Source organism: Pleurodeles waltl, chromosome 2_2 (assembly GCF_031143425.1).
Source record: "Pleurodeles waltl isolate 20211129_DDA chromosome 2_2, aPleWal1.hap1.20221129, whole genome shotgun sequence".
Lineage (NCBI taxonomy): Eukaryota > Metazoa > Chordata > Amphibia > Caudata > Salamandridae > Pleurodeles > Pleurodeles waltl.
In genome coordinates this window covers 242,542,593-242,560,126 of record NC_090439.1, presented here as the reverse complement: position 1 = coordinate 242,560,126, position 17,534 = coordinate 242,542,593, and the positions used below count along the sequence as shown (strand labels likewise).

Here is a 17,534-nt window from a genome sequence, read left to right as displayed (position 1 = left end):
AAGGATGATAAATCCAGAACACACCAAGGATATTCACAACTAAGCAAATAAAAAAAAATAATAATAAAAAAAAAAAAAAAAAACTGCCTCTTGTTCAAAGAGTAAGCTGGGATTTTCTGGAAAGAAAGTTGCTTAAAGAAACTCTTATGTCCCAAATCCAAGCAATAAAGCTAGAATTAGGTCGGATCCCTTAACCCCTTCTGTGCCGCGGACGTAGTGGTTACGTCCCGCGGCACAGTGCTGCTGTGCCGAGGACGTAACCACTACGTCCTCAGCACACAGCCCAGAGGGAGCGCTCTCGCTCCCTCTGTGTGCTTCCCTCCCACCCCCCAAAGTCGGGGATGGAAGGGGAAGCCCTTCCCCTTCCACCCCCCGACCCCCCCACCCCCCCCATAATGACATCAGCGCGCGATTGCGCCCTGACTTCATTATGGGGTTCTCGCCGCACAGGAAGCCATTTGCTTCCTGTGCGGCGAGAAACAAAGAGGTAAGAATCTCTTCCCGGTGGGTGGGGGGCTTTGTAGAAAGAGGCACCGGGGAAAAGGAAAGGCTTTTCCTTTCCCCCGGTGTCTCTTTGAGCATTCCTGCTGCCCGATCGCATTGCGATCGGGCAGCAGGAATGCCCACTAGACACCAGGGATTGTTTTTTTTTGTATATTTGCCGATTTCGGCTTGCAGGGAGCGGCCCCTTGGGCAAGGGTCGCTCCCCTTTAGGGGGCAATTTCTTAGGCCATTTCTGCCCCCCTTGGGGGCAGATTGGCTACTTTTCAGCCAGATCTGCCCCCAAGGGGGGCAGAAAACACTAGATCACCAGGGATTTATACTTTTTTTTGCATTTATGTGTTGGGGGGTGCCCCCTTGGGCAAGGGGCGCCCCCCCCAAGGAGGCAGAGAACTGTTGGCCTTATCGGCCTATTTTTTTTAGGTCCATCTGCCCCCAAGGGGGGCAGAAGCCACTTAGGCACCAGGGATTGTGTGTGTAGTGGATGGGGGGGCGCCCCCTTGGGCAAGGGTCGCTCCCCTTTGGGGGGCATGTATTTTAGGGCCATTTCTGCCCCCCTTGAGGGCAGATTGGCTACTTTTTAGCCAGATCTGCCCCCAAGGGGGGCAGAAAACACTAGATCACCAGGTTTTCTATATTTATGTGTATTTATGTGGGGGGGGGGGTGCCCCCTTGGGCAAGGGGCGCCCCCTCCAAGGGGGCAGAGAACTGTTGGCCTTTCCTGCCCCCCTTGGGGGCAAATCGGCCTATTTTTTTTAGGTCCATCTGCCCCCAAGGGGGGCAGAAGCCACTTAGGCACCAGGGATTGTGTGTGTAGTGGATGGGGGGGCGCCCCCTTGGGCAAGGGTCGCTCCCCTTTGGGGGCATGTCTTTTAGGGCCATTTCTGCCCCCCTTGAGGGCAGATCAGCCTATTATTTTTAGGCTGATCTGCCCCAAGGGGGCAGAAGCCACTAGAACGCCAGGGATTTTTTTTTTATTTGTTTATTTTTGTGGGGAGGGGCGTCCCCTTGGTCACGGGGCACCCCCCCAAGGGGGTTATTGACCTGTTGGCCATTTCTACACCCCCTGGGGGCAGATGGGCCTATTTTTTTAGACCCACCTGCCCCCAAGGGGGGCAGAAGCCATGTAGACACCAGGGATAGTGTGCGTGTTAGTGGATGGGGGGGGGCCTTGGGCAAGGGTCGCCCCCCCACTTTGGGGGCACATGTACCCAGGCCATTTCTGCACCCCTTGGAGACAGATCAGCCTATTATTTTTAGGCTGGTCTGCCCCCAAGGGGGACAGAAACCACTAGAACGCCAAGGATTTTTTTTTATTTGTTTATTTTTGTGGGGGGGCGTCCCCTTGGTCACGGGGCGCCCCCCCAAGGGGGCCATTGACCTGTTGGCCATTTCTACACCCCCTGGGGGCAGATGGGCCTATTTTTTTAGACCCACCTGCCCTCAAGGGGGGCAGAAGCCATGTAGACACCAGGGATAGTGTGTGTGTGTGTGTTAGTGGATGGGGGGGGGGCCTTGGGCAAGGGTCGCCCCCCCACTTTGGGGGCACATGTACCCAGGCCATTTCTGCACCCCTTGGAGACAGATCAGCCTATTATTTTTAGGCTGGTCTGCCCCCAAGGGGGGCAGAAACCACTAGAACGCCAGGGATTTTTTTTTATTTGTTTATTTTTGTGGGGGGGCGTCCCCTTGGTCACGGGGCGCCCCCCCCCAAGGGGGGCATTGACCTGTTGGCCATTTCTACACCCCCTGGGGGCAGATGGGCCTATTTTTTTTTAGACCCACCTGCCCCCAAGGGGGGCAAAAGCCATGTAGACACCAGGGATAGTGTGTGTGTGTGTTAGTGGATGGGGGGGGGGGGGGGCCTTGGGCAAGGGTCGCCCCCCCACTTTGGGGGCACATGTACCCAGGCCATTTCTGCACCCCTTGGAGACAGATCAGCCTATTATTTTTAGGCTGGTCTGCCCCCAAGGGGGGCAGAAACCACTAGAACGCCAGGGATTTTTTTTATTTTTGTGGGGGGGCGTCCCCTTGGTCACGGGGCGCCCCCCCAAGGGGGGCATTGACCTGTTGCCCCTTTCTACACCCCCTGGGGGCAGATGGGCCTATTTTGTTAGGCCCACCTGCCCCCAAGGCGGGTAGAAGCCACTTAGGCACCAGGGATAGTGTTGTGTGTGGTTTTTTTTTTTTTTTTTAGGGCTGTCCCCTTTGGCAAGGGTCGCTCTCCATGGGACACACTACTAAAGGTATTTTCTGGCTTCCATGGGGTAGACAGGCCTATTTTATTAGTAGGCCCATCTGCCCCTATGGCAGAATCCACTTAGGCACCAATTTCTAAATGTTTGATGGTGGGGTGTTTGTCAACTGAAGAAGTCTTTGCATTTGTGATAAAAAATGTTTTCCTCCTTTTTGTTCTAGTTCAAAGCTTTTGCTTTATTTGCTGTGGCTCCTTGCGGTTTTGGCGGTGGTTGACCTGCAGTTTGCACAGTTGCATGTTTTAGGTAAGTAAAAACAATTTACTCCAAAGGAGTATTGTTGCCATGCATGAATGACATGTTTGTAGGGGGTGTACTAAATGCAGGATTGTGTGTGAAATTGTCCTTAGGTTTGTGCACAATGATATTTGTTTTGTCTTATTTCTAATTTGCCTTTCTTTCTTTATTTTTAGTGAGATATCATTGGTGATTGCTGTGTAGTAGCTGGTGAATCAAGCTTTTTCAGGCAAGTGAGCGGTATAGTTTTTGAGTTTATAACTCTTACTAACAAAGCTACACTTTGTTACTTGTCTTACACAGTGCTGGTTGTTGGTGGTGAATTTGTCCAGTTAATTTTAGCAGGAGAGATCATGGCTAGCCGCAGGATGACCGCTCAGCAGGTGGTTGGTATGCTTTTTGAGTCACAGTCTGATCATGACTATGAGACGGACTCTGCATCTGAGGGAGAGGAGGAAGTCAGAGATTCTGGCAGTGATGTTTCTCTTGGAGGGGAATCTTCTGATGATGAAGGCACACTCAGTGCAGATGAAGGGCCTGTTTTAGAAGAGGACATTGATGTGCCAATAGTGCAGCAACCTGGGGCTGAAAGGTTTCCCGTTATAAGACCTGATGTCTGGGTTGCCCCAAACATGGAGCAGCCAGAGTTGCCTGCCTTTACTGGTCTCCCGGGGTGTAACGCCAATACAGAGAACTTTATGCCTATCAATTTCTTTGAGTTATTCATGGATGATGTGTTTTTGGAAGAGATTGTTGAGCAGACTAATTTGTATGCGGAGCAGCATTTGAGGGACAACGCTGCTAGACTTAGGCCACACTCTAGAGCTGCCCAGTGGATTCCCACAAATTTGGAGGAGTTAAAAAAGTTTTTGGGTTTGACTTTTTTGATGGGGTTGATAAGGAAGCCGTCACTGGCTTCTTATTGGTCTACTAGTCCCTTGATGGCAACAGCTATATTTCCAGCGACCATGAGTTGTAATCGGTATTTGCTTCTTCTTAGGATGCTGCATTTTGTTGACAATGCTTTAGCCTTGCCACGAGATCACCCAGATTCTGACCGTCTTTTAAGATTAGGCCGGTCCTTGATCATTTTGTAGATCGGTTTTCGGAGGTCTATGTTCCAGGCAAAGAGTTAAGTGTGGACGAGTCTTTGGTCCTCTTCAAGGGTCGTTTGGTTTTTAGGCAGTACATTCCTAGCAAAAGGGCACGATATGGAATTAAATTGTATATGCTGTCTGAAAGTAGGACAGGATATGTGTATAGTTTCCGTGTGTACACTGGTAGGGATTCCAATATTGACCCCCCTGGTTGTCCTCCCACTTTTGGAGTTACTGAGAAAATTGTGTGGGATCTTGGTAGACGACTGTTCAACAAAGGTCACCATTTGTATGTAGATAACTTCTACACTGGTGTGCAATTGTTCAAGGAATTGTTTAGAGTGGACACAGTTGCTTGTGGCACAATCCGTTCTAACCGGAAAGGCTATCCAAGGGAGCTTGTCTGTAAAAAACTTGAGAGAGGACAGTGCTCTGCCTTGCGGAACGAGGAGCTGCTAGCTTTGAAATTTTCAGACAAGAGGGATGTCTACATGCTAAGTACCATCCATGATGAGAGTACTTCCCCTGTGACTGTTTGGGTCCAGGTTGCTGAAGTGCGCAAACCTGTGTGCATTTTAGATTATAATAAGCACATGGGAGGTGTAGATAGAGTTGACCAGAGGTTGGAACCTTATACTGCTATTCATAAGTCTTACGTTTGGTATAAGAAGTTAGCACTTCACCTCTTCCACTTAGCAACCTTCAATGCTTTTATTGTGTTTAGGGATAGGTCTCCAGAGTCAAAGATGACATTTGTGAAATTTCAGGAGTCAGTAATAGAGAGCCTTACTGTGGTGGAACAGGCCAGAGTTCCTAGAGGAGCAGTGGAGGAGGATGTGGCTAGATTGAAAGATCGCCACTTTGCTGAGCACATTCCTCCCACACCCAAAAAAGACTTTCCAGCTAAGAAATGTAGAGTGTGTTTTCGAAGAGGTATCCGGAGGGAGACTCGAATGTACTGCCCAGATTGTCCTTCAAAGCCTGGGCTGTGTGTGGGTGCTTGTTTTAAGAATTACCACACCCAGAAGAATTTCTGGGAACAACCATGAGTGTAAACTCATGTCTGTTTTGTATTTTCATGTGTTTAGTTTCATGGTTAGCATTTCTGTCATGTTCTTAGTTAGAGCTTTTGTGTTTGTAGTTTTGTAATTCTTTCTACTTAGTTAGGGGTTCCTCTGTTAAAAAAAAAAAAAAAAAAATGATGCCATTGTGGGTGGAGTGGGGCTTGGCTGAGAGTGTACATATTGACTTGCTGTTGGCTACTGCAACACACTGCCAGCCAAACACCAGTCCACACACTCCCATCAGCTGGTGTGGTTGTTGTATCAGGCATGTGGGCGTATGTAAGTGATGGGCCCTTGAGTGGCGCTGTCTGTCGATGTCAGTGTTGTAATGTGCTGGGCCCGTGGCTGGCGGTGTGAATGGCCTTGTGTGTGTCATGTATGAAAGTTTTGTGAATGGACTGTAAAGCGGTTGGTGCCTTGTCGCGGCTTTACAGCTCACGAGTTGTGAGTCATTGGTTCAGTTTTTTGCCTTTCAGTTACTAACAGTGCATTTCATTTTTGTGAAAGCTCTTGTTAATAAAATTTGATCCACTGAACCATCACTCACCCTCGTGCCAAATCCAACCAGTATGTGTGGTAAAAATGACAAAACCGGCTCCGCTGTAATCAGGCGTCGCAGCACACCTGTGACACGCTAGGTGCCTCAGGTGGGACCCCGATGATGAAGCATGCCACCAACTTGGTTGGTGGGTGAGGGGTCTTTTTCACATAACCTAACTGTGTTTCTTTTCAAAATTTTAGTGTTTGGCACATCACGGACGTATGTGGGCACATCAAAACGATATATTACAAAACTACCTGTGTTTGGGGGGGGAGAGGGCACCTATGTTTTTGGTCCTGTGTGCGGCCTTCATCTAGGGAAACCTACCAAACCCAGACATTTTATAAAACTAGACACCCCAAGGAGTCCAGGGAGGTGTGGCTTGCGTGGATCCCCCAACATTTTCTTACCCAGACTCCTCTGTAAACCTCAAAATGTGCTTAAAAAAGCATATTTTCCTTACTTTTCTTCGTAGGATCACCACTCCAGCACAAAATTCCTACTCCCCAGTGTTCCCCTCAGCCTCCCAAGTAAAATGACACCTCACTTATGTGGGTCCCCAAAGCAGAGTCAGTCTAAAGATGTATAAAAGAATATGTCCTTATAAACTTGCTGTGCTATTCCCTCTATCTCTACAAGTTTTGGGCCTTATTCTGTTGCAGGCACCTGGCCCACCCACACAAGTGAGGTATCATTTTTATCAGGAGACGTGGGGGAACGCTGGGTGGAAGGAAATTCGTGGCTCCTCTCAGATTCCAGAACTTTCTGCCACAGAAATATGAGGAACATGTGTTTTTTTTAGTCAATTTTTGAGGTTTGCAAAGGATTCTGGGTAACAGAACCTGGTCCGAGCCACACAAGTCACCCCATCTTGGATTCCCCTAGGTCTCTAGTTTTCAGAAATGCACAGGTTTGGTAGGTTTCCCTATGTGGCGGCTGAGCTACAGGCCAAAATCTACAGGTAGGCACTTTGCAAAAAACACCTCTGTTTTCCTCCACCAATTTGGCTGTGTCCACGTTGCGCTTTGGGGCATTTCCTGTCACGGGCGCTAGGCCTACCCACAAAAGTGAGGTATCATTTTTATCGGGAGACGTGGGGGGACGCTGGGTGGAAGGAAATTTGTGGCTCCTCTCAGATATCAGAACTTTCTGCCACAGAAATGTGAGGAACATGTGTTTTTTTAGCCAAATTTTGAGGTTTGCAAAGGATTCTGGGTAACAGAACCTGGTCCGAGCCACACAAGTCACCCCATCTTGGATTCCCCTAGGTCTCTAGTTTTCAGAAATGCACAGGTTTGGTAGGTTTCCCTATGTGGCGGCTGAGCTACAGGGCAAAATCAACAGGTAGGCACTTTGCAAAAAACACCTCTGTTTTCCTTCACCAATTTGGCTGTGTCCACGTTGCGCTTTGGGGCATTTCCTGTCACGGGCGCTAGGCCTACCCACACAAGTGAGGTATCATTTTTATCGGGAGACGTGGGGGAACATGTGTTTTTTTAGCCAAATTTTGAGGTTTGCAAAGGATTCTGGGTAACAGAACCTGGTCCGAGCCACACAAGTCACCCCATCTTGGATTCCCCTAGGTCTCTAGTTTTCAGAAATGCACAGGTTTGGTGGGTTTCCCTATGTGGCAGCTGAGCTACAGGCCAAAATCTGCAGGTAGGCACTTTGCTAAAAACACCTCTGTTTTCTGTGATGTGTCCACGTTGCGCTTTGGGGCATTTCCTGTCACGGGCGCTAGGCCTACCCACACAAGTGAGGTATCATTTTTATCGGGAGACTTGGGGGAACATAGAATAGCAAAACAAGTGTTATTGCCCCTTGTCTTTCTCTACATTTTTTCCTTCCAAATGTAAGACAGTGTGTAAAAAAGACGTCTATTTGAGAAATGCCCTGTAATTCACATGCTAGTATGGGCACCCCGGAATTCAGAGATGTGCAAATAACCACTGCTTCTCAACACCTTATCTTGTGCCCATTTTGGAAATACAAAGGTTTTCTTGATAGCTATTTTTTACTCTTTATATTTCAGCTAATGAATTGCTGTATACCCGGCATAGATTGAAAACCCACTGCAGGGTGCAGGTCATTTATTGGCTCTGGGTACCTAGAGTTCTTGATGAACCTATAAGCCCTATATATCCCCGCAACCAGAAGAGTCCAGCAGACGTAACGGTATATTGCTTTCGAAAATCTGACATTGCTGGAAAAAGTTACAGAGTAAAATGTAGAGAAAAAATGTATGTTTTTTTCACCTCAATTTCAATATTTTTCTTTTTCAGTTGTTATTTTCTGTAGGAAACCCTTGTAGGATCTACACAAATTACCCCTTGCTGAATTCAGATTTTTGTCTACTTTTCAAAAATGTTGCGGTTTCTGGGATCCAGCGTTGGTTTCATGCCCATTTCTGTCACTGACTGGAAGGAGGCTGAAAGCACAAAAAATCGTAAAAATGGGGTATGTCCCCGTAAAATGCCACAATTGTGTTGAAAAATTGGGTTTTCTGATTCAAGTCTGCCTGTTCCTGAAAGCTGGGAAGCTGGTGATTTTATCACCGCAAACCCTTTGTTGATGCCCTTTTCAGGGGAAAAACCACAAGCCTTCATTTGCAGCCCATTTTTCAATTTTTTTTTAAACAAACGAAATTTTCACAGTTTTTTGGCTAGTTTCTTGGCCTCATTCTGGGGAACCCACAAAGTCTGGGTACCTCTAGAATCCCTAGGATGTTGGAAAAAAAAGACGCAAAGGCGTGGGTAGCTTATGTGAACAAAAAGTTATGAGGGCCTAAGCGCGAACTGCTCCAAATAGCCAAAAAAAGGCTCGGCACAGGAGGGGGAAAAGGCCTGGCAGCGAAGGGGTTAAGTCATGTTAGCAAAATCATGTGCTCTGCGGTTTTTATTTTCTTTGGTAAATAATCAGGATAAGGATAAATTGTCTGTCAAATTTATGGAAGACATAGAATCGTAAAGACACATACTCTTAGCAAATAATATACTTTGCTTTTAATAATTAACTAAAAAATAAGTTTTAAGTAGATTTAAAAGAAAATAAATAACCCTTTCAGCGGCAAAGATAAAAAAGACCTTCTAAACGCAACAGCAAGTAAAACTAGCCAACGGAGTGACAATTCTTAATTGTGCAAAAAAAAAAAAAATATATATATATATATATGTAAAATCGTTATTGTATTCAATGAAATGTGTAAGGGACAGATTTTTCCATCTCTCTCTACCATGTCCCTGACAAAGGTATACTGAATTGTATTTTACTAATCCAGATAGGTATTAACGAAAGCTGGAGAATTTCAGGTCTTTGGCAGAGAATGAATCAAAATATTGCTTACGTATTTGCACCCCTAGAGTTAAAAACGATATTTTTTTTTTTTTTTTTTTTAAACATTGCTTACTTTTCATAGATGAAAGGACGGAAATCTGATAGATAGATATATATATATATATCTCTCAAGTGTTAATTGATCAATGCACTAGTCACTTTATTCTCCATTTGAAGTATTGATATAGCATTACCCATCACAAAATATATCAAGGACATTCAGAGGAAAATATATGCCATTTTAGATTATATTTTAAGGCATGTAGATTAAGTATTAAATGGATGGTGGGTGCTCAAAAGATCAGAAGAGCTGTTTTTTATTTGTAAGCTTGTCAACAAATCTTTAACAAGAGTTTTCCCAGAAGACCTGATGAAAAGGTCACACACAAGCCACCTTTATTTAAAAAAATAAACAAGGTGACCTACTATGGACAACGAAGGAACGAAAACTGCAGACCTATAGCAAATGGACCAATCCTGGGCCAATTTATAGAAAGAGCAGTTTTATCCTAGATGTCAATTCATTGATAATGCCATACCTTAACTTCCAAACTGGTTTCTATCCAGGAAAAAGCACAGAATATTTAAGGATGTCAGAATATAAGGCACAGCTCTCATGATCAAATCTGTTGCCCTATCGAAACTGGATTACACTGATGGTCTCTAACACAGCTCACCTTTAACTATGAGAAGACTAAAAAGAATTGAGAATGCTGCTACTATACTCCTCCTTCATGATAAGCCACAAGCACACATCTCCCCTGCTTTGGGGGAGCTACACTATTTACCAGTTGCAATAAGATCTTGCTTCAAGCTGTCTAGTATCACCCACAAAGCAATATGTGACAAAAGACCGTGGAAGTTTGTTCCTCTAGGTTGCACGTAACAGGTCATAATAAATCTACAAATCATGTAGATTATCTACCTCCAGATTGTAATCCGTATGTATTGGTTCTATCAAATGTTCCCCCCTTGGCGAGTTCTAAAACAGAAGATACCCAATCCCTAATCAGGAAAGCTGGTCAATGGTTGAAATCTAATATTAAACCTAATTTTCACCATAATGATAAGATTCTTATGGCCCGCAGAGTGAGGAGGGTTGGATATTCAAAGAAAATGGAGGAGGGATTAGGTTTTAAATTTTGCAAATTCTTGTTCAGTGGACTATTTCCTGACTAACTCCGAACAATATAATAGGTCATGTAATAGGATCCAAATCCATCCTCTGTGTCAATTTTATGACCCCGCGCTCCTACCACAGCACTCCGCTACTAATTTAAGAACCCACACACCCAGTAAGGTCCCAATTGCAGGTAAATGTACCCACTAGCAATCGCTTTTTGGATCTTAATTACCTTGATGAGAACGATTGACTGACTGCCACTGTTTACCCTTGCCCTAATAATATGGCGAGATCAATAGCTGGGAATGTTTACAATCAATGTACTCTGGACCCAGGAAAGTCTGTATTGGATTTGTCAACTCCTATAAATACTAGAGTTTTAACACCATGTCCTGGGTTTAGACCACTAACTGATTAGTTGGAATATAGCGGGGTTGCGTTCTAAAACTGACAACTCTGATTGGAGGAGCTTTATTTCTTTTTATGACATTATTTGTCTACAGGAGACTTGGTCTAAGGATACGCTCCTTCTGAATGGATTTACTTCTGTGTGTCAGCCAGCTATAACCTCCCCAAGGGGGAGAGAAGGTGGCAGCCTTTTAGTTCTCGTATACTTACATCTCACTCTATTGAACATGTCCTTAATCTGGTCTTTCCCCTCATGTTATGGTTGTTTTAGTATCTATTAGTGGACAGAAAGATATTTTGATTTAAAAATTGTATAATAATATCCCCCGGGGTCTCCTTATGGGATGCCTGGAGGAGGTAGCAGACTTCATTGTTTCATCAAATGTTTTACAGGATAGTGATCTAATTATACTATGGGTGGGCGATTGCAACAGTCCTTTGTGTAGCAAGGAATCTACAGAACTGTGTGCCTTCCCTGATGAGGGTAGAGAGTCATCAATCCATTTCACTCACACTGCTGAAGGAGATGCCCTAAACTTTTTTATATGCAAGTTTGATTTGGTACACGTTACAGAGAAACTGGCTGCTGATGCCTGTAATATACCAACCTTCACAGGGAAACCGAAGGGGAGCATCATTGATTATATACTTATTGGCTCCTCTGTTTATCATCTAATAAAAGAATTTAAGATCACGCCTCACTGTGCCAGTGACCATAATCCCCACAGCATTAATACGGATTTAAATAATAATCAGGTTCCTAAGAATAAAAGTTTGAGAGCTAGTACTGTATACAATTCAAATTGCGGTTTAGGCTTAAAATGGGACAAAATTAATTCTAAACTATTTAATCAGGAAATTGTAATAACTAGGTTTGACTATATTAATACGCGTTTGTCTCAGCAATTAGATCATGAATGCATAGTCCATGATTTTGAATTGTTAAGTACTGATATCTTGCGAGCCTTGGCGGCGAAAAGGCCCTTGAAAGGGCCAGTGGTCCATAGATGGTTTGATTCTGTGTGCTCGTCTGCTCATAAAAAACTTAGATGCTCTTAAAGCAGTTCCCCACCTCCCGCCAACTAGTTAAACTAGCTAGAGACGATTATAAGGCTGCCCTTGAAAAAAGGAAATCAGAAATTAGGTCTAAGGCTTGGGATGAACTTCTGGCCGCCTCTGAGCTGAAGGACACTTCTAAATTCTGGAAGGTGATAAATCACCCTTACTTTTCAGATAACAACACTAAGGCCGATGATGGTCTCATTGCAGAGGATGTATGGGTGGCCCATTTTAGGCAATTATTTTGCCCAGTAATCGATGATAATGAGAACCTGTATATAGAGGATAATCTTACTGCATACTCCATTTCAGACTCTAATATCAAGGCCCTAGATATTACCTTTGATCTCTATGAGGTGTTAAGTGCCATTAATCAGCTAAGGCAGGGAAAGGCTCCTGGCCCTGACGGGGTCCCCGCTGATCTTTTTAAATCTGAAATCGATCTCTGGGGTCCTTTAGTTACAAATGTGTTGAATAGCGCAGTAAATAGTAATGTACCTATTTCATGGAAATCGGCTATTATTGTTCCCATCTTCAAAAAAGGAAACAGACAAGATCCTTCCTGTTATAGACCAATTTCTCTTATTGATTCAACGGCAAAGATTTTAGGAAGTGTGATCTTAACCCGTTTAGAAGACTGGGTGACTGAGGCACAGATTTTATCCCCAATTCAATTTGGTTTTAGATCTGGTGTAGGCACAGTTGAGCAAGTTTTAAATCTGCATCTGATACTTAGTAAATACGTGACAGCTAAAAAGGAGTCTATTCATATGGCATTTATTGATTTAACTAGTGCTTTTGATATGGTCAATAGGTCGAAGTTATGGCAAATTCTAGGAGCTCTAGGTTGTGATACGTCCCTTTTGGAGCTTATTAAACGCCTACATACAGATTTAACGGTTTCAGTCCAGACTGGTTTATATGGTCAGAGAACTTCTATTCCGTCAACAAGGGGCGTAAAACAGGGATGTATCCTAGCACCTTTGCTTTTCTTGATATATATATATAAATGGGCTTTATGACTCACTGGTAAAACATGGAAAGGATGTACCAAAGATGGGCCAGAGACCGCTCCCAGTTTTATTATATGCTGATGATGCAGTTTTAATTGCTCGTACCACAAATGGTTTACAGGGACTCTTGAATCTATTTTACAAATTCATTTTGGACCTTGATCTGAAAGTAAACTACCCTAAGACTTGTTATGACATGCGGCCCACGTAATACAAAGTCTAAACAATTTACTATGGGAGGACATATTTTAGACAAGGTAAAAAAAAAATGTTATTTAGGTAGGTATACGAGTTCCTCTTTGTCCTGGAAGTCTCACATTAATTTCAAGTTCTAACAGTTGACAAGGAATAATGAAGCGATTTTTCGCTTTACTAGTAAATTAGGTCACAGACCCCTTGCCCAGATGAAAACACTTTATAACTCCAAGTGTGCTGCAGCAGTCTTATACGGGGCAGGAGTTTGGGGCTATAACAAAATACCCTCCCTCCAAAGTGCTAAAAATAAATTCCTGCGTAGATCACTGACGGTTCCAAAGTGTATAGCAATCATCAGTCATGAGGAAATTGGTCAACATTTTCTGGAGGACAGGGTTTCTATTGCTCCTTTACTGCTCTGGATTAGATGATGGCTGAATCCTGCAGCAAAACTTGTTTAAGACTGCATTTCTGATTGCTCACAGTTGGACAACTCAAATAGGATCCCTGGCTTGTGTTCCTGCGAAACTCTTGAGAAGCTAGGGCTCAGGTACATGTTTGAAGAACCCCAACTGTTAACCACAAACTCTAGGTCTGTCTTGAAGTCAACTTATTTTGAGCACATATCAGAGTGGAGATTTTATAGCTCCCTGAAACTGAAATCTTTCGACCCCTATATCCGGATTGTAACTGTCCCATGTCTTGAACCTTACTTGATCTGGTTTTCAAGTTCTAAAATAACCTCTTTAAACATTTTTTTGATTTAATTCGATTCATTTTAAAGTAGCCTTTCCCAAACCATGTTTTTGGAAAAAGGATTTTTCCACCCTGCCCCTGCGATTCCAAATCAAAGCAGAGTACCTCACATTTCTTTCTCTTTTTTGCTTTATATGCTGCTCCTAGAAAGGTTTTTATTTACCCATTTTAATGTCATCTTAGACCTATTGATTATATGGAAGCTCTATTATATTTTCAGAGACTGACAGATATTCAAACTTGTCACCATGTACTAAACTTTGTTACAGCATCTTTAAGTATCAGGAAAAGGTCTATTCCATTTTAATCTTTTAATGTTTGTTGGAGATTTTTGTATAACATTACAAGACAGTTTATATTCTCAGATAACAACTGGAAATCTTGTGTTCCTGCAATTCTTTAATTATGTTCAGTATACTCATTTGTCATATGTGAAGGGGTTTTCAGATCAGATGTTTACATGGTGTTTTTAGAAACTATTTTTATAGTTTTAATTGTGTTTTATAAGATTTACAGATTTGTGATGTGTCTTTGTATACACTTTTATGGCAAATGCAGAATAAAGTTCTTGACTGACTAACAATAAGTGACAAAAGACAACTCTCCATCAGGATGAAAATCAAATACATACAAGAAAGGAACCTATGCTAAAATGTCTGTCTCATTCCTACAGAAAAAAAAGGGGGGGGTCGAATCGAACACCTTTCTCTGTTCAAGCAGCCAAACTATGGTACCCCCTGCCCTCAAAGGTGATCCACAAACAACCATCTCAACTGGCTCTTCCCCACACGAAGACTACAGTCACAACTTAATATACAACAGTATAAATCAGACATGACAAACTATACTTCTCAGTGTGGAAAAGGAGCGGTTACACAACTACATGTCATTGTACGTTAAGCCTCTGTGATAAGTAGATAGATTCATGCAAGGGGAAAACTATTACACCACAAGATACCTGGGTATATCAGACCTTTTCAAAAATGTTGCTTCTATGAACATAGGTCAATATATTGACCACTGTGCCTGCTAATAACTTCAATAAACAGCATGTGTATTTATATATCTCAGTTAATTACCGTTATTTGAAACGACAAAAAAAAAAAATCTACCACAAGATAAATGGGAGCAGCAAATCATTGTAAATATTTCAAAGCCTAATGTATATATATGGAGCACTTTTTAGCAAAGTAAACATAACTTTATCAAGGAGACAGAGTTCACTGATAAACCCAAAGGTTTCAGGGATATTTTAGTTAGGTTCTGAATTTAGTCATACAAAACCATAGAAATTCAGCAGTTTGAGTTCTTTCAAGAAACTATAACTTGTGCCCTTGCTATGCACAGTTTTCTTACCAATTATTGTATTGCTAATGTTGCAGTGATAACATCAAATATGCCACAGAAGATGTCAATGATATGTCAAGTAATCTGCTGTGCTTGGCTAAGGCGCAAGTTAGTTTACCTTAAGGCGCAAGTTATAGTGAGTTGAAATAACCAACTATAACTGCTAAATTTCTATTGTTTTGTACGAGTAAATTCAGAATTTAACTATAACGTTCCTGTAACCTTTGTATTTTTTTTTACCCCAGTTAATTTCTCTTTTTTTAATGTAAAGTAATTTTTCATAATATACGTTAATCCAACCACAGGCGCACATGCATGGCCTTTGGCAGTGCGCAGCGGGAGTTGGCCACAGAGCCCTTCTGTCAGTGGATCTGTGAGTGTGCGACTGAGTCTGAGTGCATGTGTAAGTGAATTAATTTGTTTATGAGCGAGTGAAAAAAGTGCTTCAATATTTCATCAACTGTCGTTAGCACTATAAAAAAAAAACAATAACAATTACTGCATAAACTAAATGAAGAGTCAAATACGGTCCATAACCAACACACCGACAGAACTACGATACCACTACATTGCCTATCATTTACATTAAAACACCGACAACTTGATACTAGTAGACCGGAGAGGTTTCCTGGCCACAAGCTCTGGGATCGCGTGTACGACTAGCAAATCAAAGCTACGCTGCTGCATGCTTTGTGCATGAAGGCAGAGCCTACTTTAGAAGGGAAAGGTCAGCGCTCCCGGGCAGCACGATCCCCACTAGGCTGGTTTTAAAGGGAGCGATGCCATTAAGAACTTCCATGAGAAAACCACGACTAAATCACTTTAACGAGCACGCACGTCGTTAAAACTCTTAAACCACGCTGATGAGGAAGTGAAAACTACCACAGTGACTTCTGACACCACCTTCCACTGGTCATTCTCAGTATCCAAAAAAGCTCTACAAAAACGCGAGGTTACTCACGAGATATTTGCGTCTAATATCAATAAAAACTTGTGTCCCACCAAAACAAACGTAAACGGGCTTCTTCTAATATCGTGGAAGCCAATTCAAAGTCGATTTGCCGTTTTCTAAATATTAGGCGTTATATACTTAAAACATGCTTGACATCTTAGTACAAGGTACTTGGAATGACAGAACTTAAGCTCGGGTTTCCGAAGAGGGGAGACAGCCCGCTTAAAAAAGGCACCCAGAATGAATGCCCCTAGAACTCGAGGGTCAGTGATGTCATATACTCGAAAAGTTCATGGTAACTTTAAAGGAGGGTCAGGAATTATATCGACTGTGATAGAAAACTGCACGAATTTAAAAGCTTTCCAGAAATAATGTCAGTGTGGAGGGCCCATTCTAAACGGGACAAATGCGGAGTCAGCGGAAACAGGCCGCAGTGACAGCAGCTGGGTGAGCCCGGGAGAGGGAGGCTGACAGTGCCAGGGACGGCAACTCGAGAAATGAAACCTAGAGCTTCTGACAGTTACCCACGTGCGAGCGCCGGGGGCGCGGTTAACAACTAAAGACACGGCCTGTGACTACTGGACTACCTTTACCCACCCACGTCTGTCAGAGGGGTCAGGCCCACTCTCACTCAGCTGTCACGTGAGATACGAACATGGCACTATCTAACCTGTCATGAACATGGTCACCCGAACCAATATGCCCAAAAGATGGCAACCTCAGAGACATTAACTCCTTGAGCCCATAGTTAATTCAATTATTTGAATACAATTCGCCCTCTCAGTCGCCACACTCTTACCCCTGCAGGCCCGGGCTGTAGCTGCCACTCCTCCTCCAGGGTGTGCCGGGGGAGCTCCGCGGGGCCCCGTGCGGTAGCAGATAGTTCATGCCGTAGGTGCTTGCCTTGTTCTCGCGCTTCCGGCGGCCAGGGTGGTACTGGTGAAGGTGGTCATAGTAGTTTGGGTGGTGTAAGGGGGTAGCAGGCGCGGGTTCGGGACGGGTACAGCCCGGACAGTGCACGGAGCGCCGATGCCGTGGAAGCTGCTGCTGTGGGCAGTGCGCCCGGTGCGAGTTGATGTATCCGGGGGGAGGGGGGCTATCAGAACCTGGGGAAGAAGCCGGGGAGAGCGGAGGACTTATTTCGGCAGGAGTATTTAGACAGAGGTAGTGGGGATAACAACAGTCTGGACCCCCAGAGGCACGGGAGCTCCCAGCAGGAGGACCACGCAATCCCTGCTGAGAGGTCTCCCATATTTGCATCCAGAAGGCATTGGCAGGGCCCTTCTGCTCCGGCTGAATCCAGCCTACTCTGGGATCCATACAGGGGCCGCGCGGGGGGCTTCACAGAGGCACCGGTGCCATTACTGGTTCTGTCAGGGGGGAGAGGCTGTGAATAAGCTTGATGTGAAGGGCAACCTGCTGCTATCTCAAGGATCCGCTTTCTGGCTCCTTCAAACTGAAACGCTGGACCAATGTGGCGGCGTCCTATCTCTCGAGCCGGGAGAGGAAGAAACTGCGCATGCGCGCAGGGAATTTAAACTTCATTCTTCACGCCGCCTTGGCAACCGCGCACGCGCGCTAGCAATGCGACCCCTCTGAGCACCACTGGCAGCAGGAGCAGGAAGAGAGGACGCGCGCCTAATGGGAGGGGTC

General features: G+C 44.2%; 1 protein-coding gene across 2 annotated transcripts in view; it reads right to left on the bottom strand.

Moving 5' to 3' along the window:
* The window catches only part of TENT4A (terminal nucleotidyltransferase 4A), a 298,560-nt gene extending 281,082 nt beyond the window's left edge, over nucleotides 1–17,478 (bottom strand). Inside the window, exon 1 of one of the 2 annotated variants that reach the window (XM_069219701.1) lies at nucleotides 16,681–17,478. In XM_069219701.1, coding sequence (XP_069075802.1) covers nucleotides 16,681–17,201 — 521 coding nt within the window. In that variant the 5' untranslated portion in view covers nucleotides 17,202–17,478. The remainder of the gene's footprint in view (nucleotides 1–16,680) is intronic. The other variant, XM_069219702.1, reaches the window with a different exon arrangement.
* Nucleotides 17,479–17,534: the final 56 nt, after the last annotated feature.